The sequence below is a fragment of the Pelophylax lessonae genome, assembly GCF_965119305.1.
Source record: "Pelophylax lessonae genome assembly, chromosome: 13".
NCBI classification, from domain to species: Eukaryota; Metazoa; Chordata; class Amphibia; order Anura; family Ranidae; genus Pelophylax; species Pelophylax lessonae.
Window position 1 is genome coordinate 124,405,769 of NC_138780.1, and position 26,481 is coordinate 124,432,249.

At 47.4% G+C, this 26,481-nt stretch overlaps 1 protein-coding gene across 1 annotated transcript in view; it reads left to right on the forward strand.

The window, feature by feature from the left end:
- The first annotated feature begins 1,208 nt into the window (after positions 1 to 1,208).
- LOC309569489 (protein farnesyltransferase subunit beta-like) overlaps positions 1,209 to 26,481 on the forward strand; it is a 65,068-nt gene continuing 39,795 nt past the window's right edge. The window contains exons 1-2 of the mRNA XM_082275340.1: positions 1,209 to 1,387; positions 24,480 to 24,544. Of these exons, the coding sequence (XP_082131466.1) occupies positions 1,289 to 1,387; positions 24,480 to 24,544 (164 nt within the window). The 5' untranslated portion in view covers positions 1,209 to 1,288. The remainder of the gene's footprint in view (positions 1,388 to 24,479; positions 24,545 to 26,481) is intronic.

Genomic DNA, 26,481 nt, shown 5'->3' on the forward strand with positions numbered 1-26,481 from the left:
TGTGCAATGACAGGATCTCTGGGTGTGTGTTGTACAATGACATGATCTCTTGGTGTGTGTTGTACAATGACAGGATCTCTGGGTGTGAGTTGTACAATGACAGGATCTCTTGGTGTGTGTTGTATAGTGACAGGGTCTTTTGGTGTGTGTTGTACAATGACAGGGTCTCTTGGTGTGTGTTGTACAATGACAGGATATCTTGGTGTGTGTTGTACAATGACAGGATCTCTTGGTGTGTGTTGTACAATGACAGGATCTCTTGGTGTGTGTTGTACAATGACAGGATCTCTTGGTGTTTGTTGTACAATGACAGGATCTCTTGGTGTTTGTTGTACAATGACAGGATCTCTTGGTGTGTGTTGTACAATGACAGGATCTCTTGGTGTGTGTTGTGCAATGACAGGATCTCTTGGTGTGAGTTGTACAATGACAGGATCTCTTGGTGTGTGTTGTATAGTGACAGGGTCTCTTGGTGTGTGTTGTGCAATGACAGGATCTCTGGGTGTGTGTTGTACAATGACAGGGTCATTTGTGTGTGTTTTACAGTGACAGGGTCTCTTGGTGTGTGTTGTACAATGACAGGATCTTTGGGTGTGTGTTGTACAATGACAGGGTCTCTTTGTGTGAGTTGTACAATGACAGGATCTCTGGGTGTGTGTTATACAATGACAGGATCTCTTGGTGTGTGTTGTACAATGACAGGATCTCTTGGTGTGTGTTGTACAATGACAGGATCTCTGGGTGTGTGTTGTACAATGACAGGATCTCTTGGTGTGTGTTGTACAATGACAGGGTCTGTTGGTGTGAGTTGTACAATGACAGGATCTCTTGGTGTGTGTTGTACAATGACAGGATCTCTTGGTGTTTGTTGTACAATGACAGGATCTCTTGGTGTGTGTTGTACAATGACAGGATCTCTTGGTGTTTGTTGTACAATGACAGGATCTCTTGGTGTGTGTTGTACAATGACAGGATCTCTTGGTGTGTGTTGTACAATGACAGGATCTCTTGGTGTGTGTTGTACAATGACAGGGTCTGTTGGTGTTTGTTGTACAATGATGTTGTATGTGTATGTGCTGTGAAGAAACGAATACTAATGAGAAGGCTGGCTGTCTGTCACATAGGAGGAGGGGCTTGTGTGGCTCAGTCTATCCTCCAATGAGGAAGCGCTCTCTGTGTAGTACTAGTGACAGGTGGGCGGGGCTCGGAGTTCGCGGTCTGACCCTTTCATACCCCGCCGGGCCTCCGTAGCTGATCGGATAGCCGGTGAGAGGCGTGCAGGGCGGACATGGCGGAGACCGGTGGAGATCTGCGGTGTACGAGGGAGAGCCATGGGGAGGAGCGGCTACAGGAGGACTCCCTACCTACCGAGACCTCCATGGAGCAGGTAGGTGTGCAGTACAATCTCCGCTCATATCTGCACCGTGCACGTGTCCCCCCCCCCCCCCCCCCCAAATCTCCTTCACCCTGGAAGTGCTGAGCCCTCCTCTATAGAAGAGATCACTGTATAATGCCTGGAGATTGCTGGACACACACTTCCGGTATCGGGTGACACCTCTGAGTGTTGTCACCTACCTTGTGATGTACAGTACACAGTATGGGTCACTATCCACTGCCCTGTGCAGAGACATGCGGAGCAGCCATCACTGGACGTACCAGGAGGGGTTCCCACAGCTGCCCCCCCCCTCTGTATATTGGGGTGTGACGCTGGTATAATCTCTATACAATGTACTTTATGATGAATGTCCCTTAACATGCAGCTTGTAGGACTTTTCTTGTTTAGTGTACTGCATCCAAAATCCACACAAATCACCTACATCCCCACCGCCAAATCCCCTGCCAACCCCCCCATCGCCGAATCCCCTGCCAACCCCCCCATCGCCGAATCCCCTGCCAACCCCGCCATCGCCAAATCCCCTGCCAACCCCGCCATCGCCAAATCCCCTGCCAACCCCGCCATCGCCAAATCCCCTGCCAACCCCCCCATCGCCAAATCCCCTGCCAACCCCCCCATCGCCAAATCCCCTGCCAACCCCCCCATCGCCAAATCCCCTGCCAACCCCCCCATCGCCAAATCCCCTGCCAACCCCCCCCATCGCCAAATCCCCTGCCAACCCCCCATCGCCAAATCCCCTGCACCCCCCATCGCCAAATCCCCTGCCAACCCCCCCCCCCCCATCGCCAAATCCCCTGCCAGCCCCCCCCATCGCCAAATCCCCTGCCAACCCCCCCCCCCATCGCCAAATCCCCTGCCAACCCCCTCCCATCGCCAAATCCCCTGCACCCCCTCCCATCGCCAAATCTCCTGCACCCCCTCCCATCGCCAAATCCCCTGCCAACCCCCCATCGCCAAATCCCCTGCCAACCCCCCCCCCATCGCCAAATCCCCTGCCAACTCCCCCCCATCGCCAAATCCCCTGCCAACCCCCCCCATCGCCAAATCCCCTGCCAACCCCCCCCCATCGCCAAATCCCCTGCCAACCCCCCCCATCGCCAAATCCCCTGCCAACCCCCCCCCCCATCGCCAAATCCCCTGCCAACCCCCCCCCATCGCCAAATCCCCTGCCAACCCCCCCCCCATCGCCAATTCCCTGCCAACCCCCCCATCGCCAAATCCCCTGCCAACCCCCCCATCGCCAAATCCCCTGCCAACCCCCCCATCGCCAAATCCCCTGCACCCCCCCATCGCCAAATCCCCTGCACCCCCCCATCGCCTGGTGTGTGTGCTCCGTGTAATGCATGTTACACATGGATCAGACCGCTTCCTTTCTTTTAACTTAATTAAAAGTATGACAGAAGGACATTTCATGCAGCGTAACAATGTATACATGATCCATTAGTACACAGAGCACCCCACCGCGCATGTATGGCGTGATCAGGAATCTGTGTTAGCCAGATCAGTAAAGTGTTTAAAAGATGCATTTCTAGATACACACAATATAACTGGATGCTAACATTTAAAGTAGGACTGTGGGCAAAACTTTTTAGTAAGCAGTTTAACCTTAAACTGCGTAAAGGGTTCTTTACTGTCAGAGCAGTAAGGATGTGGAATTCTCTTCCACAAGCAGTGGTATCAGCAGGGAGCATTGATAGTTTCAAAAAACGATTAGATGGGCACCTTAAGGACCACAACATACAGGGGTATACAATTATTATTATACAGGATTTATATAGCGCCAACAGTTTGTGCAGCGCTGAGGGAAGGCAATACGGTTCAATACAGGAGGAATTAGAGGACCCTGCTCGTTAGAGCTTATACAATGTATGGTTAACAGCAAACACACACATCATAGGTTGAACTGGATGGATTGTTTTTTTTTTTTTTTTTTTTTTCAACCTCCCTATGTAAGGCCCCTCTCACACATGTCCGTTCCGTTTTCTGCTCAGTGGGGGATCGATTTGCCAATCCCCGCTGGGCAGGCGGATGGCAGCTCTGTCTCCACACACAGAGGTGTCAGATCCCCGCTCTCCTCTATGGGGGAATCGGATGAGAAGGGACCGTTTGTCCGTTCTCATCCGATCCACCAGACGGATGGAAAATAGGGTTTCCATCAGTCCGGATTTGACGGACAGGATCGGATTGGATGTCAGCGGACATATCTCCGCTGACATCCGCTGCCCCATAGAGATGCATGGGGCATCTGTTCAGCTCCACCTGAAAAACGGACAAATCCGCAAGTGTGAAAGGGGCCTAAGGGTTATAACCCACATCTGATTTATTTATTTTCCGCTATCTGTATACCATTGCAGATATTTCCCTTCACTTTCTGTCAAACGGGAAATGAGGGTAAATCCCTGCAAATTAAGGGACTTCCTTGGGGACACCCAGGTCATCAGAACTAGTGTCCCCCCATTGGAAGATTTCCCCTTCATTACAACCCAAAATTTGGCATTTTTCTTTTCCTTTCAATAATAATGATAAACAGGACAAATAGAGAGGGCGAGTCTCCTTGAGGCTCCATTCACACCCATGTGTTTTTTTATTTTGCTTTTTGCATAAGTGCAGGACATATGGAACACGTTCACATCAATGCATTTTTTGTGCCTCTGCGTTTTTAGAAAGGGTCAGGGACTTTTTGTTTTTTCTTACGCAAAATGGTGCTTCTATTCTTTTTTGGTTCGAAACACTTTATTTGGGAAGCTGCAGAAAAGCATGTAGTGCGTTTTTACCGTGATTTGCATTTTGCTTTTTTAAATCTGCCCAACAACAATCCCCCCCCCCCCCCCAAAAAAAAAAAACAACAAACAAAAAAATGCAATTTGTGTTAAAAAAAAACATGTAACGCAGTGCAGAAACGCTCAAAGCAACATGAATAGGTGTGAATCGAGCCTAATGAGGGCACTGACAGCAATAAAAACTGACAAGCTTTTAAATCCTTCTCCCCTCTGTCGCAAACTAAAAAAAAAAAAAAGTTTTGCTCTTAGTTATACTTTAAGATCAGGGATTGTAGATCCGGGGAATATCTTATTCTCCACAGGAGAGAGTTGGATCACACTTTATTGGGGGTTTTTCCTTACATTGAGTAAAGGATTGTGTACATGATGGCACGGGCACAGCATGACCTTGGCTTTCTGTCCTTGTGAATGAAGGAAGATTGATGATATTCTACAACTTTACTTCCTCCATATAAATGAATTGTTCAGGGAAATGTAAATATAATAAATGTGTACTTGGAGGAGAAAGCTCAGACTGCACACGTCTCCATTCAGATGCAGTACGGACAAGTCCTCAGGATTTGGCTTGCAGTAAGATCCTGTGCATGAGGTCTTGAGACCCCAGGACATTGGCAATCCTGTCACTAGTGGTTCTTCTTGGATCTCTAGTTGATATCTGTAGAGCTTGTAAAAGGGACTGTGCTTCATCTGAGGTTTGATTTTTATTTTTTAATATTAATTATAGTTACTCTTGCATGGCTTATCTTTCAAAGGTACAGTACTCGTATATTACCAATTGCTGACCGCCCTATAGCAGTTCTAAGGGACCACAGCTGTGCACCAGATCATACATACATACATACATACATACATACATACATACACTTTAGGAGGTGAACCTTTGGGGGGGGAATCAAAAATGGAGAAAGATATGGGAGTCTTGGTAGAGGATAGACTAAGCAATAGCAAGCAAATGTCAAGCGGCAGCTGCCAAAGCCAACAGAATATTAGCATGCATAAAGAAAGGGATGTATTCCAGAGTTAAAACTATAATCCTTCCACTTTATAAAACTCTGGTCCGACCGCATCTGGAGTATTCTGTTCAGTTCTGGTCGCCAGTCCTCAGGAGGGATGTGTTGGAGCTGGAGAGAGTCCAGAGAAGGGCAACTAAACGAATTAGGGGATTGGAGGACCTTAATTATGAAGAGCATCTACAATCGCTTGATTTATTCTCCCTGGAGAAGAGACGCTGAGAGGGGACATGATAGCATTTTACAAATACCTCAATGGAGATCTCAGCATAGAAAAAAAGCTATTCAGTCGCAAGGATTGCATGAGGACGCGAGGACATACAATGCGATTAGAGGAAAAGCGTTTTAACCTCAGGCAACAAAACTGTGGAATTCTCTACCACAAGAGGTGGTTTCTGCGGGTAGTATGGTGGCTTTCAAAAGACTCTTGGACATACATCTCAAGAATCAGAACATTCAGGGGTATGAGAGATGATTACGGCCACACACACCTACACAGGTTGAACCGGATGGACTATTGTCTTTATTCAACCTCAACTACTATGTAACTATACATACACACAGAGATATGTGTGTGTGTGTGTGTGTGTATGTATATGTGTATATATATATATATATATATATATATATATATATATATATATATTATAATCTGATTTGGCATTTCTGCCTGCAAGGGGCACACCAGCTCTGTTGTGAATATTTACAGCAGAAGCCGATCTGTGGGTGCCAGGCATTAAATGTCTGCCGGCTCCCACTGCTCATTGGGCAGAGACTCTTTCTATATAAGCAAGGCAGAATTCCATTCTGATGGGAGGAATGGATAGATTCTGTATTTCTGCAAAGTAGGGACTAGAATCCATCTCTTCCCCTAGTAAAAACAGCACACATATTAAACGCAAACACTGGCTAGGCACAGCCCTTTGATCGACCCTGTTTAACCCCTTTTAGGAGGGGGGGAAGAGAGCTCCCCGCGGTGGGCGGTGTTAGGAGGGGGGAAAGAGAGCTCCCCGCGGTGGGCGGTGTTAGGAGGGGGGAAAGAGAGCTCCCCGCAGTGGGTGGTGTTAGGAGGGGGGAAAGAGAGCTCCCCGCAGTGGGTGGTGTGTGTGGGAGGGGGGAAGAGGGCTCCCTGAGTTTGGAGGGGGTCTGGGGGGGAAGAGAGCTCCTGTGTTGGGAGAGGTAGGGGGGGGGGGGATAAGAGTGAACAGACTTTTTTTTTAGCTTTTTTTGTGCCAAAAATCTTTGAAAACGTTTCCTAGAGGTTCTATGGTAATGTTTTATACAAAAGAAATATGCTAACCTTGGTAGTTACAGCTGGGAAAACTACAATGAGCGTCCTGTCCTTTGTTATCAGATTATACACAGGGAGAATGGCAGGATGCAGAGTGTGGGTGCTGATTCAATGGAGGCCATTCTTATCCATTCTGTAAAGATGTAATTGTTCTTTCTGTGGCACTTCTTTTTTTCTTTTTTTTTTTTGTTTAGTGATAACCAAGTATACACCATATCTACTGATTTTTGTTTTTTTCCTGAATCATTTTCATAGATAATGATGAATTTCCATGTTGAATGACCTTAGGACCCATTCACATCTGAGCATTTCGTTTTGCAAAGCTTGAAACCGGTTTCACACCGCGGGAACCCTGCAAATCCACTTTGGATTCTCGCATTGCATGCGAATCGCTGGGGGTGTCAATACAATGTTAACGACACCCCCCAGATCATTTTGCATATTGCAGTGCGAACTGTCAGTTCAGACATAAATTGGATCACATAGGTGTGAACACCCATGCAATCTGATTCTGGTGCAGACCCAAATAAGGGTCCTGTGTGACTTTGACCCAAATGCGATGCAAATTCAGCCATACAATCTGTATGGGTGAATTTGCATCGCACAGACCTCTCATGTGATTTGCAAAGCAGTGCGCTCCGAATCACATGCGATGTCTGTCATTGCATATATGTGAACCGGCTCTGAAGCTCCAAAACTCAAAAAAAAAACGAAAACTCTACTTCAAAACGCCTGAGGCTCAAAGTTTTGGAACTACTTTTGTAACTCAAATTGGGCAGATTGATGCATTTTTTTTATGTTTCCTCCAATAGTGCATTGAAATGCGTGTTTTGTTGCGCATTTAGACATGGTTTCTGCTCATATGTACAGTTACCACTCTACCAGGAAATTTTGGGCTCCATTTACAAAGCAGTATCCTACCGCATCAGAGTATGTGGTAAGATACAGCACTGTGCTTTTTAAACCTTTCACAATAAAAACACTACTAAAATACAGCATGCGCTACTTTTATGAAGTCATGCGGTAATTTACTGCAGTTGTTGGTAAACCTGCGTCCTTAAATATCTGCTTAAGGAGCGACAACTGAATGGAAAAAAAAAATTGCCGGCAGTAGAGTTAAGAAGAAAGCTTAACTGCCAAAATCCTTAGCAGACCCTTATCCGAGCATTTAGCCTGGCAGGGCAGGAAGAGAGGGTGGGGGGGTACGGGTGGAGAGGGAGGGTGCCCCCCCCTCCTGAACCATACCAGGCCACATGCCCCCAACATGGGGGCTACTTTTGGGAGGTGGGGGATCTGGTGGTTGTGGGGGGGGGGCAGAGAGCTTATCTAAATCTAGAAGCCCCTTTTTAACAAGGAGGCCCTCAGATTACACCCCCCCCCCCCCGTGTGTGAATGGGTATGGGTCCATTTTTGACAAGTCCTTTTATTTAAAAAAACAAAACACAAAAAAAAAAAATGTCCCGCAGTGTAGATCCATGGTCAGTCATGATGCCCGCCACTGCTGACCTGGAGAGAAACGGACTCCCGCCATCTGACCGCCTCCCGCCGCTAAATAAACGAAGGGGTGGGGCTACCCAGTGACATCCCCAGTTGGCCCTGCCCCTTGTGACCTCACCAAACTTCTATTCTTTTTAATGGCTGCCCTTTTTTTTCCCCCCTTTTGTGATTTGGCTCCTTTGGTATTTACCATGTGGTATTTGTTTTATGCAGTAAATATCACCACATAAAACAATAGTGAGTTGACATTTTCAAGATTGGGGTGGGGTTTTAGAGATATAAAAAGTATAAGATTGTGTTGCCATCATCCCTATGGTAAATTGGAAAAGGGGGGTTTGGTTCCTCAGGCCAAAAGACAAAAGAAAGTGGGATTTTGTAGGCAATAGTAGTTTGTATCAGTTTTATTAAAAATATTTCCACATAAATGAAGCAAAACAAAAAAAGAAGAAAATAAATTGTATTGGTAATTCATGTACAGGTTTTTACAATCAACTAGAAACCATTTTGCTTATCGAATTGAAGTGGTGACTCCCGGTTGTAGAACTGGGGTTCCGACGCGTTTCGGCATTTATAGCCTTTATCAAGGAAAAATCACCACCATATTCTATAAAGTGAAAAGTGAATAAACACACACAATTAGTGACTTATAGTGCAAAAGTTATATCAAAAAAACAAAGTAACATCGTTTTTTCTGGTTGTGTACCTAGTTTTCAGGAATGGTTGTCCCCGTGGAGAGGTGGGAGGGTTCTTAGGTCCAGTCCCCCCAAGAAACTTGTTACTGGATCCTGGGCGTGTTGGGTCTAGAGAGATGGTAGAATGTTTAGGGCAGGCAGTTTATTGCCCACTACCCTATGGGAATAGGTGAAAAAAGTCTGATTACCTCAGGTTTATATGTGGCACCTCTTTGGGATGGATGGATGAGAACCTGGGGTGTAGAGGAACCCCAAACCCCTGTGTGTGGCCAAAAGCACCCGGTTACCCTGGGGAATGGACAAATTTATACATGGTGGGGGACTGGTAAAATATGTAAAAGATTGGGTTGGTGTGGAGTGACACTCACGTGTTCAAGAGGAGGTGAGACACTTGTGATCCTCCAGTGGTCCCAATGGCAAGGATTAATGACCCTATATTAAGAGGATTGGTTTTGTATTTATAAGGGATCATATTATTCCCAATATATACATGTAAAGTTTAAGTTGCTTACTTTTAAACTTCTTGGAGTCCCCAAAAAGAAGGAATTCCTAGGTCGGAGATAAGACAAACCCACATCCAGGGAAATACTGTCCTTGAGTCCGTGTCTATTGAAAAATATATGCATGGATTTACAAGGTGAAGGAATGTATGTAAAGGTCCCATAGGATGGTGGAGGCTGGGGTGTCTTGGAGAGGTGTAGACCGCTTGTTGCCGGATGTTCACTCCACGCTGGGTTGAACGGAGTGAGATCCTCTGGATCCCCGGCGTCCTTGTATGCGGGTCGCGCATGCGCGATACCGCGCTGAGCGACGCCGATATTGAGCGTCACGTACTGCGGCCGCACATAGTGTGTGCGAGCCGGGAGGTTGCGTGCGCAGCCTGTCAGTGCCGTGACGCGGCTGTGCATACTTGGAAGCCGCCGACACGGGTATTGGAGCCAGTGTTTCCCAGCATTGCGCTGGGTGGCTACAAGAGCACTTGATGTAAGATTGGCTCCTAGTGAAGCCCCCACATAGGGGGCTTTCCGTGCTGGGTACAAGAAACTGGGCGGGCATGTGGGCGCATAATCCCCCCCCCCCCCCCCACACACACACACACAAAGGACAGGTCTAAGGATTCCTGGAAAACTGGACACAATCACATTAAATCATTTACATTATTGCATATGTGAAACTTATTTACTGTTATTTAAATGTGATCAACAAGACAAAGTAATCAAGTATATGAAGGATGGTCCTCCTAAATAGTAGAGCAATCGGACACTAAACACAATGGGGGAACCATGATGCGGGACAGTATGGGGATGGATGTTAAACCCCAGGACAGAAATGGCTCGCAAGGTGTGCAAATACCGAAAAAATGGATAAATGAAAATAAAAGAATAGAGAAATAGAAGTGAACCCAGATTAATGGGAGGATCGGAAAAATGGGGGAAGGGGTTTTGAGGGTTTTATGGTTCAGTCGGTTTTGCCCGATGAAAAACCCTCCAGGAATGCACGATAACTCTCATTTTCATTGAGTCCAGCAAAAGAGGTGGCTTGTAGGCGTTTGATCCAACGCATTTCACGCTGCAGTAAGATTTTGTTCCAATCTCCCCCACGAGGGGGGATATGGACTCTGTCTAATACAGAAAAAGTGATTTTTGGCATTTTGTTGCCATGCGTTTGGGTCATATGTCTCCCCAAGGGGAGATGAAAATTACCCATGGACATGGTTTGAACGTGTTTGTTGACACGACGGCCAAACTCTTGCCTTGTTTTGCCTATGTAAAAGGCTCCGCACTGGCAGTTCATCATGTACACAACCCCTCGGGTTCGGCAGTTTGCGAAGTGCCTAGGCTCAAAGATTTCCCCATTGGGGAGTATTTTCGAAGTACTTCTGGGGATCACTTGACATTGCATGCAGCTACCACAAGGGTAGGTACCTTTTTGTTTACAAGGGTCTTTGTTATAGCACTCTTTAAATTCACTATGTACAAGTGAATTGTGGATAGAACCTGCTTTTCTGTAGGTTATAAGTGGTTTAGGTGACACCAAGGTTTTAAGCAGGTCATCTTCTGTCCATATAGACCAGTTCTTCTCAAGTATCCTTCTTACTTGTTGGTGTTGATTTGAAAAGGTAAGGATTACCCTTGTCTTATCTGCACTCTGTGGTTGGCGTTGGTTTTGGGGTTTATACAGTAGGTCCTGTCGGTCCAGTGTCCTGACTCGATTAAATGCCCGTTTAAGGCAAGATTTTGTGTAGCCTCTCTCTAATAGACGTGTCGTGAGGGCGTCTGCGTCTCTTTGAAAATCTTGATAATTTGAGCGGTTTCGCTTAATGCGTAGGAACTGGCTGTAGGGCATGGATTGTTTGAGGGATGTTGGATGAAAGCTGTCCGCATGCAGTATAGTGTTACCGGCTGTTGTTTTTCTGTAGAGTTTGGTGTGAAGTTTACCAGTTGAATGTTTCATTATGGTGGTGTCCAAAAAGGTTACCTCTTTCATGCTGTGTGAACTTGTGAAATATAAATTGTAGGTGTTATTATTCATCTTGCCTATGCATTCCTGGATCAGGATTTCAGGGCCGTTCCAAACGATGAACAGGTCATCTATGTATCTCTGCCACAATAATATGTATTTGCAGAGATGTGCGTTGTCTTCGGATGCCAAAAACTCCTGCTCCCATACGCCCAAATAGAGATTTGCGTACGATGGGGCACAACTTGTCCCCATCGCAACGCCACATATCTGTAAATAGTACGAACCGTCAAAAGAAAAGTAGTTGTGGGTAAGTATGTATTCCAGCATTTTAATTATGAAATTATTAAATGGTATATCTCGGAGACTTTCTTGGTGAAGAACATGTTGGACTGCGGTTAATCCCTTATTGTGCTGTATATTGTTATACAGTGATTCAACGTCCACGGTTAGGAGATGTGCGTTGACGGGGACCTCCATCCCTTCCAAGATTTGTAAAAGGTGGATGGTGTCCTTTGTGTAGGATGACAGATTTTGGACATGCGGCTTGAGGTATGCGTCAATCACTTGACTGATTGCCTCAGTGATATTGCCGTTCCCTGACACAATCGGTCTGCCCGGGGGATCTTCCAGATTCTCCAGACATTTTCAAGATCACATATGGTATTTGGGAAACCGCCTAAATACTGCATGCAATCTGTATTTGTGAATGGAGCCCAATGCCAGGAAATCAACAAAACTATTTTGGTCAACAATACCAAGCAAGTTGGAGGAAATGAGATGGTGCTTTCCCCCCCCCCCCCCCCCCCGATACCAAGACCTTTATCGGGATGGTGAGGGAGCACCCCCCCGTCTCTACGAGATCCTCAGGACTACCATTATAAGTCTAGAGCGAGCAATCTTTGGTATCTTTGATTGTCGGGAATAAGAGTATTAGTTGCAATAAGGGAATTTTATTTTGGATTGTTCTTTTGGTTTTATGTTCTGGTAATAGTAAGAAATGTACATCTACATTTTATATATAGTATCTTTAAACTATTTTTGTAGCACTTTTTTCCTTTTGAGAATAAAAAAATGAATAAGGAGATACCACCAAAAAAAGCCCAAATTGGCCCAAAAAAAAAAAGATTGATACGTACATTTTTACTAATACATGTAAGAGCTGCAAAAATATGTTCAGCCGATTTTTGGATTTGTTTTAGCCCATTCATGAAGGGGTTGAAGAAAAGTACTAGAACTCAAATTGACATTTGAGTGAACGAAGGTTTGTTGTACATGACCCAGAACTGGCCCCTTTGTTCTCGATCAGCAAGGACAGAATGGACCCAGTATCTTCCAGTTCTCCTTCCTTTCTTCTAATGACGTTATTGCAGCTGCCCCCATAAAACACGATATTCCATCCGTCATTGGGGCTGATTTACTAAAACTGGAGAGTGCAAAATCTGATGTAGCTCTGCATGGTAGCCAATCAGCTTCTAACTTCAGCTTGTTCAATGAAGGTTTGACAAAAAAGCCTGAAAGCTGATTGGTTTCTGATGGAAAACGGTTGGGGGCCAGACTATGTGCAATAGTTGGATAATGGGTTTAACCACTTAAGCCCCGGAAGATTTTACCCCCTTCCTGACCAGGGCCTATTTTGCGATTCGGCATTGCATGATTTTAACGGACAATTGCACGGTCGTGTGACGCTGTACCTAAACAAATTTGACGTCCTTTTTTTCCCACAAACAGAGCTTTCTTTTGGTGGTATTTGATCAACTGTGTGATTTTTTTTTTTTTTTTTTTTTTTTTTTTTTGATCATGCGCTATAAACAAAAAAAAAAAAAACGTCAATTTTGCAAAAATAAAATTTTTCACATTTTTTTTTTTATATGAAATTCCCCCCCAAAAAAAAAAAAGTAAAAATCAAATTTTTTTGACATTTTAGGCCAATATGTTTTATGCCACATGTTTGGTAAAAAAAATCGCAAAAAGCGTATTTTTACTGGTTACAAAAGAGATTTTTGTCATTTTGTTTTTTTTTTTTTCTCAGGACTGCGACATTGCAGCGGCCAGATCGGACCCTTGACTGACATTTTTGACACTTTTGGGGTTACCAGTGACATTACTACAGTAATCAGTGCTATACATATGAACTGTTACTGTAAAAATGACACTGGCAGGGAAGGGGTTAACTTTATTTGAGAGGGAGGGGTTAAGTGTGTCCCTAGGGGCGTGTTTCTTACTGTGATTGGATGTGGCTTGATGTGTAAGAACAGAGATCAATGGTCCTAAATAGCAGAACCGTATGATCTCCATTCTTACACAGGGGAGATTGACAGGCGGCTTTGTTTACATTAGCCGCCTGCCTTTCTCCCGGTGTAACCGACGATGTCCGCCGGTCACTCGCGCGCGGGGGGGTCCGTGATCGAGCCCGCTCCCTAGAGCCTCGCAGGCTAGCGACGTAGTACTACGTCGCTCTGCCTGTGAGGGGTTGACCGCCGCAGTAAATAGTCGTGCGGCGGTTGGCAAGCGGTTAATAAGACACAGTAAAATTGGAAGCTCACACTTGAGTAGATAAAAACAAGCATGTAGGTAAATCGCACGGCTGGGATCAAGGGTGTCTCGGGGATGCTGCAAAGTTATCTTGTAGCAAGGTGGTGAAGTAGCCTGGACCGGAGGGGAAGGCGTCGGGCGCGGTTGAACCAGTGTGGAACGCAAATGGTGCCAATACCAGAACTGACGACAGCAGGTAACTCGATTCCGCGGATGGGCAGGAACGTGCTTCCAAGCTTCCTGTTTATTTTTCTTGAGGTCTGAAAAAAAATCAGGAAGTTTCGAAACGCGTCACCGCCCAGTCACAGCATCATCCTCCTGCTGATATCCGTTCCGGTATTGGCGCATTCGCGTTCCACGCTGGCTCCACCACTGTCGATGCCTTCCGGTCCAGTCTACTTCACCACAAGGTACCATTGCCAGCATCCCTGGACACCCTTGATCCCAGCCGTGGGATTTAACTACTCGCTTGCCGAAAAGGGAATCAACTCGGTAAAGGAGGATAGCATATTTAAAAGAAGTCTGGTCAGACCGAATACATAATAAACAAGCAAAAAATTGGGGGAGCAAACCCTGAACATGTATATCTAAAGCCGGTGCAGCTATGGACCAGGCAACATGTATATTAAAAAAGAATAGAGCAACCATGCAAAAGAAATGACTATTAAATATGGAGACAATCCATAAATAAAAATGGGGGTTTAGTCCCACCATATGGCCATATCGTGCTCAAGCCCACCACTGCGTCAAAGTACCCCATTATCAGTGGGTCCTACACTATCCATAAAAAAGGGGGTGAATCCAGCCTCTCCAACCCTTGGAGACAACACTCCTTGCTGGGATGGATGTGCTAATGCACTACAAAGGACTCCTCCTATATCTACTTGATGGTGGACTCTGATAGAGTACAGGTGTGTGTGTGGGGGGATGCTCAACCTCAGAAGTCTGGTCCAATGTTTTGAGGCCGGAACTCCGCTTTAAGGGTGCTGCCGTAGGTGTGCTGTTTTTATCACCTTCATGTTAATTGCTTGATGTAATTTACATGTTAAGGAGTGGGAGGACAAAGCATTGTAACAACTGATGAGTTAGTCACTGTCTCTCTGCTTGCCCCTCCCCGTGCACTTAATGGAGCACTGGGCTTTGGAGGTGGCGGGAGCGGCTGATTTAGAAGTGCCCTTCCAGGCTGGGGAAAGATCGCAACCATATGGTCATGATCCATCCAGGAGCCTGGATCGCCACCTGGTTCAGCCTCTCCCGCCCCTTCCATAGCCCAGTGCCCAGTTTGTGTGTGGAAGAGGGAGCAGAGAGACGGTGACTGACTGTCGCCTGTTCTCTAAGCGCTCGGAGCACTGAGTGATCGCTTAGCTCTCAGCCTTAGAGCTGGTGAGGGACAGATGCACGGAAGTATGATTTCTAAAAAAAAGAATTCCTAAACTTCTCTTTTAATCTATACAGAGGTGTTATTTACGGTTTAAAAATATAACCTCCTACCTCTGTCTATTTCCTTCCCTTTTGATATCAAAGTTTAAAAGTCATCTTAGGCCCAGGAGAGTGTAAACATTACAGTTTGTGCTGTCACAGCAAACCTAGTCTATAATGAAAGCATCTGCTTCATATGCCTGTTTGTGTCTTTCCTGCCAGTAGCCATGTATTATTTTTGCTGTGCTGCACTCATGTAGTCAGCGGAGATCACAAACTGCAGCCTCTGTGTAAGCTATGCATTGTCTAATTTTCAGTTTTATTATTATTATAATACAGGATTTTATATAGCGCCAACAGTTTGCACAGCACTTTACAACATGAGGGCATACAGTACAGTTACAATAAAATTCAAAACAGGAGGAATCCGAGGGCCCTGCTTTTTTAGAGCTTATGATGTAGGATGCTTGTGATATTTCATGGTTAGATGAGTGCAGCAAGTATACAAATTAATATGTTTGACTTCTGGCAGTAAAGGCATTGGGTTTGATTTTATTAGATACAGTATCTCACAAAAGTGAGTACACCCCTCACATTTTTGGAAATATTTTATTATATCTTTTCATGTGACAACACTGAAGAAATGACACTTTGCTACAATGTAAAGTAGTGAGTGTACAGCTTGTATAACAGTGTAAATTTGCGGTTCCCTCAAAATACCTCAACACACAGCCATTAATGTCTAAACCGCTGGCAACAAAAGTGAGTACACCCCTAAGTGAAAATGTCCGAATTGTATGTGTGGCCACCATTATTTTCTAGCACTGCCTTAACCCTCTTGGGAATGGAGTTCACAGAGCTTCACAGGTTGCCACTGGAATAGTCTTCCACTCCTCCATGGCTAGATCATGGAGCTGGTGGATGTTGGAGACCTTGTGCTCCTCCCATCTTCCATTTGAGGATTTAGGTCTGGACACATGCTTGGCCAGTCCATCACCTTTACCCTCAGCTTCTTTAGCAATGCAGTGGTCGTCTTGGAGATGTGTTTTCGGTCGTTATGTTGAAATACCCACTCTCTGAAGGCAGAGGATCATGCTCTGCTTCAGTATGTCACCGTACATGTTGGATTCATCGTTCCTTTAATGAACTGTAGCTCCCCAGTGCAGGCAGCAATCATGCAGCCCCAGACCACTGACACTCCCACCACCATTCTTGACCATTGACACACTTGTCTTTGTACTCCTCACCTGGTTGCCGCCACACACGCTTGACATCATCTGAACAAAGTAAGTTTATCTTGGTCTCATCTGACCACAGGACATGGTTTCAGTAATCCATGTCCTTAGTCTGCTTGTCTTCAGCAAACTGTTTGCGGGCTTTCTTGTGCATCATCTTTAGAAGAGGCTTCCATCTGGGATGACAGCCATGCAGAACAATTTATTGCAGTGTGCACTGTGCAGAGTGGTCTGAGCACTGACAGGCTGACCCCCCACCACTTCAACCTCTGCAGCAACGCTGGCAGCACTCATACGTCTATTTCACAAAGGCAACCTCTGGATATGATGCTGAGCACGTGCACTCAACTTCTTTGCTCGACCATGGCGAGGCCTGTTCTAAATGGAACCGGTCCTGTTAAACCGCTGTATTGCCTTGGCCCCTGTGTTACAGCTCAGTGTCAGGGTCTTGCCAATCTTATAGCCTAGGCCATCTTCATGTAGAGCAACAAGTATTTCTTTCAGATCCTCAGAGAGTTCTTTGCCCTGAGGTGCCATGTTGATCTTCCAGTGACCAGTATGAGAGAGTGAGAGCAATAACACCAAATTTAACACACCTGCTCCCATTCACACCTGAGACCTTGTAACACCAATGAGTCACGTGACACCAGGGAGGGAAAATGGCTAATTGAGCCCAATTTGGACATTTTCACTTAGGGGTGTACTCACTTTTGTTGCCAGCGGTTTAGACCATAATGGCTGTGCGAGTTATTTTGAGGGGACAGCAAAGTGTAATTTCTTCAGTGTCACATGAAAAGATATAATATATTTACAAAAATGTGAGGGGTGTACTCACTTCTGTGAGATACTGTATGTGCATGCAATGCTGCAACAGTGCACTGTGAAAATAAGTCCTGGGTAGTGATGGGCTGAACACCCCCCTGTTCAGTTCGCAACAGAACATCTTGAACAGGGAAAAAGTTCTAGCGAACATGCGAACCCTATCAAAGTCTATGGGACACGAACATGAAAAATCAAAAGTCCTCATTTTAAAGGCTTGTATGCAAGTTATTGCCATAAAAATTGTATGGGGACACGGGTACTTCCCTGGGGGACATGTATCGATGCAAAAAAAAAAGTTTTTTTCTCTTACGTCCTCCGACAGTCGCCGCCCTTCATATTCGTCACATATGGGGGTATTAGACTTTGCTCCGAAGGAGTAGCTAGGCAACAGAATATGTTAACATTAAAGCTTTTAACATATCCCACCCTCAAGGGGTGGTCCCCTCAGTTAATACCCTCCTACTTCCTGCAACCATATCTCAGTTTTAATGTCTAGCTTGTCAGGAGTGGCTGGCTCTCTCTGTACTGGGGCTTTGTGCCCCAGACTCTTTCTTCTTTTTTGATTTTTTTTGTTTGAGTTTTCTCTCTACCTTTACTTAGCTGTTCTTTTTGTCAGCGTTAGTTAGTTCTTCGGATGAAGAGGATCATGCGGGCTGGGTCTCGGGCTGATCCCCCTGGTCGCAGGTCGTGGGTCAGTGGCTTCCCAGCCTGCCATCGAGCGTTCAGCCAGGTAACGCTCCTGGCACAGTGAACGACCCATCCCTGTTCGGTGCAGGGATGATTGGTGAGGTGGCTACCTCACTGGACGCTGTGCAGTTTCTTAACCCCCATTCTGTGCGTCTTGTATGCATTTTTCCCTGCCTCATGTGCAGCGGCTTGTTCGCCTGTGCGGGTCCCCCACGCCATTGTGAGGTAAGTGTATCTATGTGGGGACCTGTCTGTCTGGGGGGGTGTCAGTCTGGGACTGTGTAACCTGCCTCTATTCACACTGTTTGTCTCCCGATCTCTCGGCTGCATGCTGTGGGCTGCAAGGGGGGGGGGGGGGGAGCTGTGTGACACTGTGTGTGTCAGCCTTGTCAGTGTGTGCAGCTGTGTGCTGTGAGGCATGTTTTGTGGCATGTTTGGGCACTATACAGCGATCGCTGCGGCGATCTCACATGTTGTTTTTATACATGGATGACATGTGTGTTTTACTGTACTGTGGAGCGGCGGTTTCGGCGCCAAACGGCGCCATTTTGCCTACACTCGCTCCGGCCGCATGTTCTACATGCATGGCGGCCATTTTCTTGTAGCCTCCCATAGACTTTCATAGAGCGCCCTGGCAGCATCACTTCCTCTTCTCCAGGAACACCGATCGAGGCAGCAGCAGCGGCGAGGGTCTCCTCAGGTTATATCCTTCCTATCCATTGCCTGTGTCAGTTTTATTGTCCCTGTGGGGGTCTCATTGTGCTTGTGTGTGGTGCGGTGGGCTGCGCTCGCCGCGCTTGTTAAAGGGGCAGTTAACCCTTTATTATCCGGCATTTGTTATAGGGGCAATGGATTCTCAGGAGGGCAAATTTCCTACCGCCTTGGTGGAAAGCCAGGGGACCGCTGTTTCCCCCCCAGGGGGGGATTTAGCCTCTATTGTGGCTGGCCTTGCTGCTCAGGTGCAGATGCTGGTGGCTGCTCAATCTACTAAAAGACCCAGAGTTGCTCTTTCCTCTGATTCTGAGGGTGAAGGTGATGGGGCTGTTATGGCGGGGGCCTCCTTATCGGGGTCCCGCTCCTCCCTGGATCTAGTGGGGTCTGAGGTGGAGGCTGAAGTTGAAGGGGTTGATAATTCTCCTGGCTCGCCTGAAGAGCTTGCAATCATGGATGAATTGATTGCTTCCATAAAGCAAACGCTGCGTTTGCAGGATGAAGTGTGTCCCCCCGCTGCCTTGGCGGCTTATGGGACGCAGAGAAAACGCAGGACGCCGCAGGTTTTTCCCTGCAATGATGTTTTTCAGCGCGCTGTTAAGGAACAATGGCGCAATCTGCGCAAACCTTTTGCTGTACCTAGTAGGTTCAAGCTGCGTTATCCTTTCTCGCCTTCCACTGATGAAAGGTGGTGTGTGCCTCCCCCAGTGGATCACGCAATTGCGGTTTTAAACAAATCCACTGCGATTCCTGCAGAGGATTCCCCTGTGTTCCGTGATGCCACGGATAGGAGATTGGAGTCTCTTGCCCGTCATACTTATTCTGTTACGGGTTCTATGCTTAAGGCTCTGTTTGCTTCTCTCATGGCGGCCCAGGCGATCGCAAGTTGGACGCAGATGCTTAGGCGCGTCCTAGTGGCCGATTCGGCTTCGCCGGCGACCCTGGACATGGTGGATCAAATCCACCAGGGTGTCATGTATCTGTGTGATGCGGACTTGGACCTAGTTCCGTTGGCTGCACGTGTGCACAGCGTGGCGGTGTTGTCTCGCCGCCTGGTTTGGTTGAAATGTTGGTCGGTGGACCAGTCTTCACGTAAGACCTTAGCCAATCTGCCTTATGATGGGTCTCGCCTTTTTGGGGAGTCCTTGGATGTGTTGATTAAGGGGATCACCGGAGGTAAGAGCACTCTCTTGCCCCATTTCCCCAAGGCTAAGGGGGCTTCTGGGAAGAAGCATGCTAATTTTCGGCCCCCTCAGGGGTCCTTTCGTGCCTTTCGGTCGCACTACAAGGGCAAACCGTTCAAAGGTCAAGGCTCTCAGAAGAAGCCCTGGTCTGGTAAACAGAAGTCCGGTCAATCCGGATCCGCAGCCCATAACAGTGCGGCCTGAAGGGGCGCCCTCACCCAGTTTTGGGGTGGGGGGACGCTTGCTCGGTTTTCTTCAGCCCTGGCTGACCCGCGTGCGGGACAGATGGGTTCAGGAGATCGTTCGATCTGGTTACAAGATCGAGTTTCTCTCTCGGCCGGAGAGCAGATTTTTTCCCTCAAATCTTCAACTGTCTCCAGAGCGTTTACGGGACCTGCACCTGGCGGTGCGGGACCTGAGGGCTCAGGGAGTGGTAGTTCCGGTGCCTCATCGGGACAGATTTCGGGGGTTTTATTCCAATCTGTTCACCGTGCCCAGAAAGGAGGGCAAGGTTCGTCCAATTCAGGACTTGAAGGCTCTGAACCGCTCTGTGCGGGTTCGCAAGTTCCGCATGGAATCCCTGCGGTCGGTGGTGGCTGCCTTGGTTCCGGGGGAATTCATGGCCTCCATCGATTTGAAGGATGCGTATCTTCACATCCCCATTTTCGAGGGTCACCAGAGGTACCTTCGATTTGCCATTGCGGAGGATCACTACCAGTTCGTGGCGTTGCCTTTTGGTCTCGCCTCGGCTCCGCGGGTCTTCACCAAGGTGCTTGCACCGGTTCTGGCATTGTTGAGGGCCCAGGGCATTTCTGTCCTGGGGTATCTGGACGACATTCTGGTTCGGTCTGCGACCAGCCAGGGTCTGGAGAAGGACCTGTCTGTCACGATGCAAACTCTGCAGGAGTTTGGTTGGACGATAAATTTTCCAAAGTCGACGCTGAGTCCGTCGGTTCGTCTTCCCTACCTGGGAATGATTCTGGACTCGGTGCAGGCGAAGGTCTTCCTGCCGGAAGACAAACTCAGAACTCTTCAGGAGGAAGTCAGGTCCCTCAGGGACGTTCCGCACTCGTCTCTGCGGACCTGCATGAGATGTCTGGGATTGATGGTCTCGGCCTTCGAGGCGATTCCCTTCGCCCAGTTTCACACGCGGGGTCTCCAAGCGGAGATCCTGTCCATGTGGGACGGGCGACCTCAATCTCTGGATCTTCAAATCTCGTTGAGTCATCGCACCAGAAGAGACCTTCTGTGGTGGCTCCAGTCCCCGGTGGTGTCCGGGGGCAAGTCGTTTCGTCCTATCTCGTGGACGGTAATCACCACGGATGCCAGCCTGTCGGGCTGGGGAGGTGTTCTGGGCATTCTGTCCGCCCAGGGGACTTGGTCGGAGGGGGAGTCCTCCCTTCCGATCAACATTCTGGAATTGCGTGCGATAAATCTCTGTCTTCATCGCTGGACGGACCGGCTGCAGGGCTGCCCGGTTCGGGTGCAGACGGACAATGCCACGGCGGTGGCCTACATCAACCACCAAGGGGGCACCAGGAGTGCCCGAGCGGCTCGAGAAGTGGCCGACATTCTGTCTTGGGCCGAGACTCATGTCCCGGCGATAACGGCGGTTCACATTCCGGGGGTGGAGAACTGGCAGGCGGACTATCTGAGTCGCCAGACCCTGGATCAGGGGGAATGGTCTCTCCACCCGGCTGTCTTCCAGACGTTGTGCGCGAAGTGGGGTCTTCCAGATGTGGACCTGTTCGCGCCTCGTCTCAACAACAAGGTGAGAAGGTTCGTGGCAAGGACGCGCGACCCTCGGGCAGACGCGTCGGACGCGTTAGTGGCCCCGTGGCATCAGTACAGGCTGATGTACGCGTTTCCACCGATTCAGTTGCTGTCCAGGTTCCTTCGCAGGTTACACTCGGAACGCAGCATGGTGATTCTTGTGGCACCGGACTGGCCTCGCCGGTCCTGGTAAGCAGACCTCGTGAATCTGGCGGTCGACGCCCCGTGGCGTCTGCCTCTTCGAGACGATCTCCTGTCTCAAGGACCGATATAACATCCTGCTTTACAGTCGCTGGCTTTGACGGCCTGGCTGTTGAGACCGAGGTCCTGAAGGAGAAGGGTCTCTCCCCAGAGGTCGTTCATACCTTGATCAACGCGAGGAAGTCTTCCTCAGGGAAGGTTTATTACCGTACTTGGAAGGCCTATTTTGCCTGGTGTGAGTCCAGGGGGTTTTCACCCCGCACGTACTCGGTTTCCCGAGTGCTGTCCTTCCTTCAAACGGGTGTTGATCAGCGTTTGGCGCTGGCTACGATAAAGGGTCAGGTGTCTGCGCTGGCCGTTCTGTTTCAACGTCCCGTGGCTTCCAACTCCTTGGTTGGCACTTTTGTTCAGGGAGTGCGGCATCTGGTTCCTCCTAGGAGGGATCCTCTGCCCCCTTGGGACTTGAATCTCGTTCTATCTGTGTTACAACGTGCTCCTTTTGAACAGATCAGGGAGATCTCGTTGTCTATGTTGTCCAAAAAGGTCGCCTTTTTGGTTGCGATCACTTCGGCTCGCAGAGTGTCGGAGCTGGCGGCTTTGTCCTGCAAGTCTCCGTATCTGGTTGTTCATTTGGATAAGGTGGTCTTGCGACCTAATCCTTTTCTTCCGAAGCGAGTTTCGGAATTCCATCTTAATGAGGATATTGTCTTGCCTTCGCTGTGCGCGAAGCCTAATCATCCAAAGGAGGTGCGATTACATTCTTTGGATGTTGTTCGGGCGATAAGGGTTTACCTTAAATCGACAGTCTTTTCGAAAGACGGACTCCTTGTTTGTTCTTCCAGAGGGTCCTCGGAAGGGCATGGCGGCGTCGGCCTCTACCATCGCCAAATGGATCAGGCAGACCATTGAACAGGCCTATGCTTTGCAGGGGAAGGTTCCCCCTGTGCCTGTGAAGGCGCACTCTACTAGATCTCTGAGTACGTCTTGGGCCTGTCGTCATGGGGCTTCTGTAGCCCAGGTGTGTAAGGCGGCGACTTGGTCGACCGTGCACACTTTCACAAAATTCTACAAAGTAGATGTTCAGGCATCGGCGGATGCTTCCTTTGGCCGCAAGGTTCTTAGTGCGACAATTCCCTAGGGTCCCTTGTTGGGGACCTCTGGCGGTTGGGATAAGTTTTTTATCCCCTGGTTTTTTGTCTTTTCCTGGGTTGTTGCTCCTGTTGAGCACTTGTTTTTCCTGTAGCCCGGCTGGTTTCCTTCCTTTGGTAAGGTTCCTTTCTTTGATGCGGAGACTGCGTTGCCTTTCGGCGCGGATGCGTTTCCCACCCCTCATGTTTGCACTGCTTTGGGACGTCCCCATATGTGACGAATATGAAGGGCGGCGACTGTCGGAGGACGTAAGAGAAAACTGAATTTTTGTAAAATCTTACCTGTAAAATTCCTTTCTCTGAGTCCTCCGACAGTCGCCGCCCCCGCCCCTCTTTTGGGGTTTGGTTGTATACTCTACTACTATTCCACTAAAACTGAGATATGGTTGCAGGAAGTAGGAGGGTATTGACTGAGGGGACCACCCCTTGAGGGTGGGATATGTTAAAAGCTTTAATGTTAACATATTCTGTTGCCTAGCTACTCCTTCGGAGCAAAGTCTAATACCCCATATGTGACGAATATGAAGGGCGGCGACTGTCGGAGGACTCAGAGAAAGGAATTTTACAGGTAAGATTTTACAAAAATTCCGTTTTTTTTAAAGGAGCGGTGTTTTTAATGTTGCTTAAAGTGAAACAATAAAAATGAAAAATTCCTTTAAATACCGTGCCTGGGGGTGGGGTCCCCTTAGTGTGCCTGTTACAGTGGCGCATCTGTACGATGTATGGAGCCTGCTGCAGCAATGCTGACATTTCTAAAGGAAAAAAATGTAATTTAAACTTGCTCGTGGCTGTAATGTATTGTTGGCTCTCGACAATACAGGTAAAAAAAACCCAGCAAAATGTGAGGAAAAAAAAACCAGCGTGGGGTCCCCCCCAAACTCCATACCAGACCCTTATCCGAGCCTACAGCCTGTCAGGTAAGAAAGGGGGGGGGGGGGTTGAGCACCCCCCTCCTCCTGAACCATTCCAGGCCACATGCCCCCATCATGGGGGGTTGGGTGCTTTGGGGCAGGGGGGGCTCTGACCCCCACCCCAAATCACCTTGTCCCCATGTTGATGGGGATAAGTGCCTCTTCCCGACTACCCTGGTAAAAAAAATGACAAAACGCTTCACCTCTTAGGAGGCTATCCGCCTACCAATTTACATGGGGGGGGGGGGGAGGATCTGGGGGTTCACTTGTGAAAGGGGGCTTCCGGATTCCGATAAGTACCCACCACCCATCCCTAGTCCTGGGCTCACAGATTTGTCTGCCATGCGCACACTGTTAACATTTTACAGTGGCCAGTAGCCTGATTAATTGTATTTATTCAGTAAATCGGCTTCACCGTTCCACTAGAACATTTGCTCTGACTTACTTGAAAATCTGCTGTACTTTCATGTAGCAGGAGAGGATAAGTACTGCATCTTCCTGTGCTCCGTGGTGCTGGAACTTGCTGCTCATGCAGTAGGCTTATTGAACCGTCCATGAAATGCTCGCACTGTGTGCATGTGTTTGGTTGTTATACGACATGCAGTACAATTTACCTGAAAGTAAAGCTCAGCCGGCTGCCTAAATGGCTCTCTCCACATCTACCCTTCTATTGTTTTACAGGGCCTGTGTGGGAATCATGTTTTTATGATATATGTTGTTTTTACAGAAAAAGGTGGAGAGTTCTGTGGGTGCCATCTTCACTGCCATCAAACACAGCCATGGGGCCTTTCAGTAAGTAATTCTGTTTATTGAACTATTTTTGCCTGCTTTCTCTCAGATTTCTTAAGGCCCAAACACACACAATCAGAATATCATACAAAAAATACCGCTTTTGAAGCGATTGTACGGCAATCTGATCGTATGTACACAGCTCTTGAGAGCTGATCACGACAGTTCTAATGGGCCAAGCACGAAAATTTTTCTCATTTGATATTCGAGCGTACAATTTTTGTTTAACCACTTGCCGATGGGCCTATAGCAGTTTTACTGCTGCAGGGCGGTGGCTGTGCACAGGAGTGTGTGTGTATATGTGTATATATATATATATATATATATATATATATATATATATATATATATATATATATATATATATATATATATATGGATCTGTCTTCCCTTAGTAAAAGCTCCTCCCACACAGTACACAAACACTTTCTAGGCACGCAGTTAACCCTTTGACCGCCCCTGAAGTTAATCCCTTCCCAACCAGTGTCATTTGTACAGTGACAGTTCATATTTTTAGCACTGGTCCCCAAAACGGTGTCAGTGTCCGATTTGTCCGCCGCAATATCGTAGTCCAAGTTGCTGATCGCCGACCTTTTTAGTAAAAATATGTAGCACCCTCCTAGGTAGGTGCTAGTTAGAGAGTATAGTTTTTAGCTCTGTCTGCTTACCAGAGGGGCTGCAGGCAAATCCATATTGCTCTTTGCTTACCCAAGAGCAGGATCTGTTAGTAAGGTCTGCTCCTTGTGCTTAGTATGCGATTCATTGTGTCTAGAGTGTTTCACACTGGTCTAAAAGGGAGGCATGTTGGACAGTTGGAGGAAACCTGACGAATTAATGCATAGGCTTTGATACAGTCCTGGTGGTTGGCAGTGGCAGGTCGCCTCAGTTCATTCTGGGATACTGTATAAAAGCCAGGAGCACATGTGCTGTGGGGTCTTTGGCTGGAGAGCAGAGTCCCATAGGGAGGGGGCTGCTGCCTCCTCTGTAGCAGTGGCACGTGGTTGCAGAAGGTCCTCCTGAGGGCCGGAGGAATGGATGAGAGGAGCTGAACCCAGAGGTCCCGGAGAGCTGACTGAAGGAGAGACACTGGAGACCCTGGAAAAAACAGTATCGTGAGCACAGGGACTCGTGTCAAGGGGCCCGACCTGAGGAGGGCCACCCCCACATGTAGGGTAGTCAGAGGACGGGTGTCCGCAGTAGAGAGAGAGAGGATGTTGAGGAGAGTGCCCTGAAGACAATCAATAGTTCACCAAGTCGTCCTAGGAAAGAGACTTAATTTGAATTCACCTATAGTGGCAGGGTGGCTGTACATGAAGATAGAAGTCCTCCAACATTGTGCATAGTTAATTCGGAGTATCCCAATATTCCTTTCTCCTATCCCTAATTTATAAAAAAACACAAAACAACCAAATACCCCTGGACTGGTTAGTGGAGCGAGCCTAGGAGGAAAAGCGAGAAACTGTTCATGTCGAGGTTGCTGTTGGTAACTCAGGGGATTCCGCAGGTGTGAAATCTGGCAGTCCTTATGGGGGCAGTGCTACAAATAAATAGTAATTCCATAAAAATATCCCATAGTTTTGTAGACGCTATAACTTTTGCGCAAACCAATCAATATACGCGTATTGGGATTTTTTTTTTTACCACAAATATGTACCGAATACATATTGGCCTAATGGATAAAGACATTACATTTTTTACATATGTTTTTAGAGCAGAAAGTAAAAATATTGTCTTTTTTTTTTTTTTTTTTTTTCAAAATTGTCGGTCTTTTTTTGTTTAAAGCGCAAAAAAAAAAAAAATGCAGAGGTGATCAAATACCACCAACATAAAGCTCTGTGGGGAAAAAAGGACATACATTTTATTTGGGTACAGTGTTGCACGACTGCGCAATTGTCAGTTAAAGTGAACGCTGGGTAAATCTCCTGCAGGTTAAGTAGTTA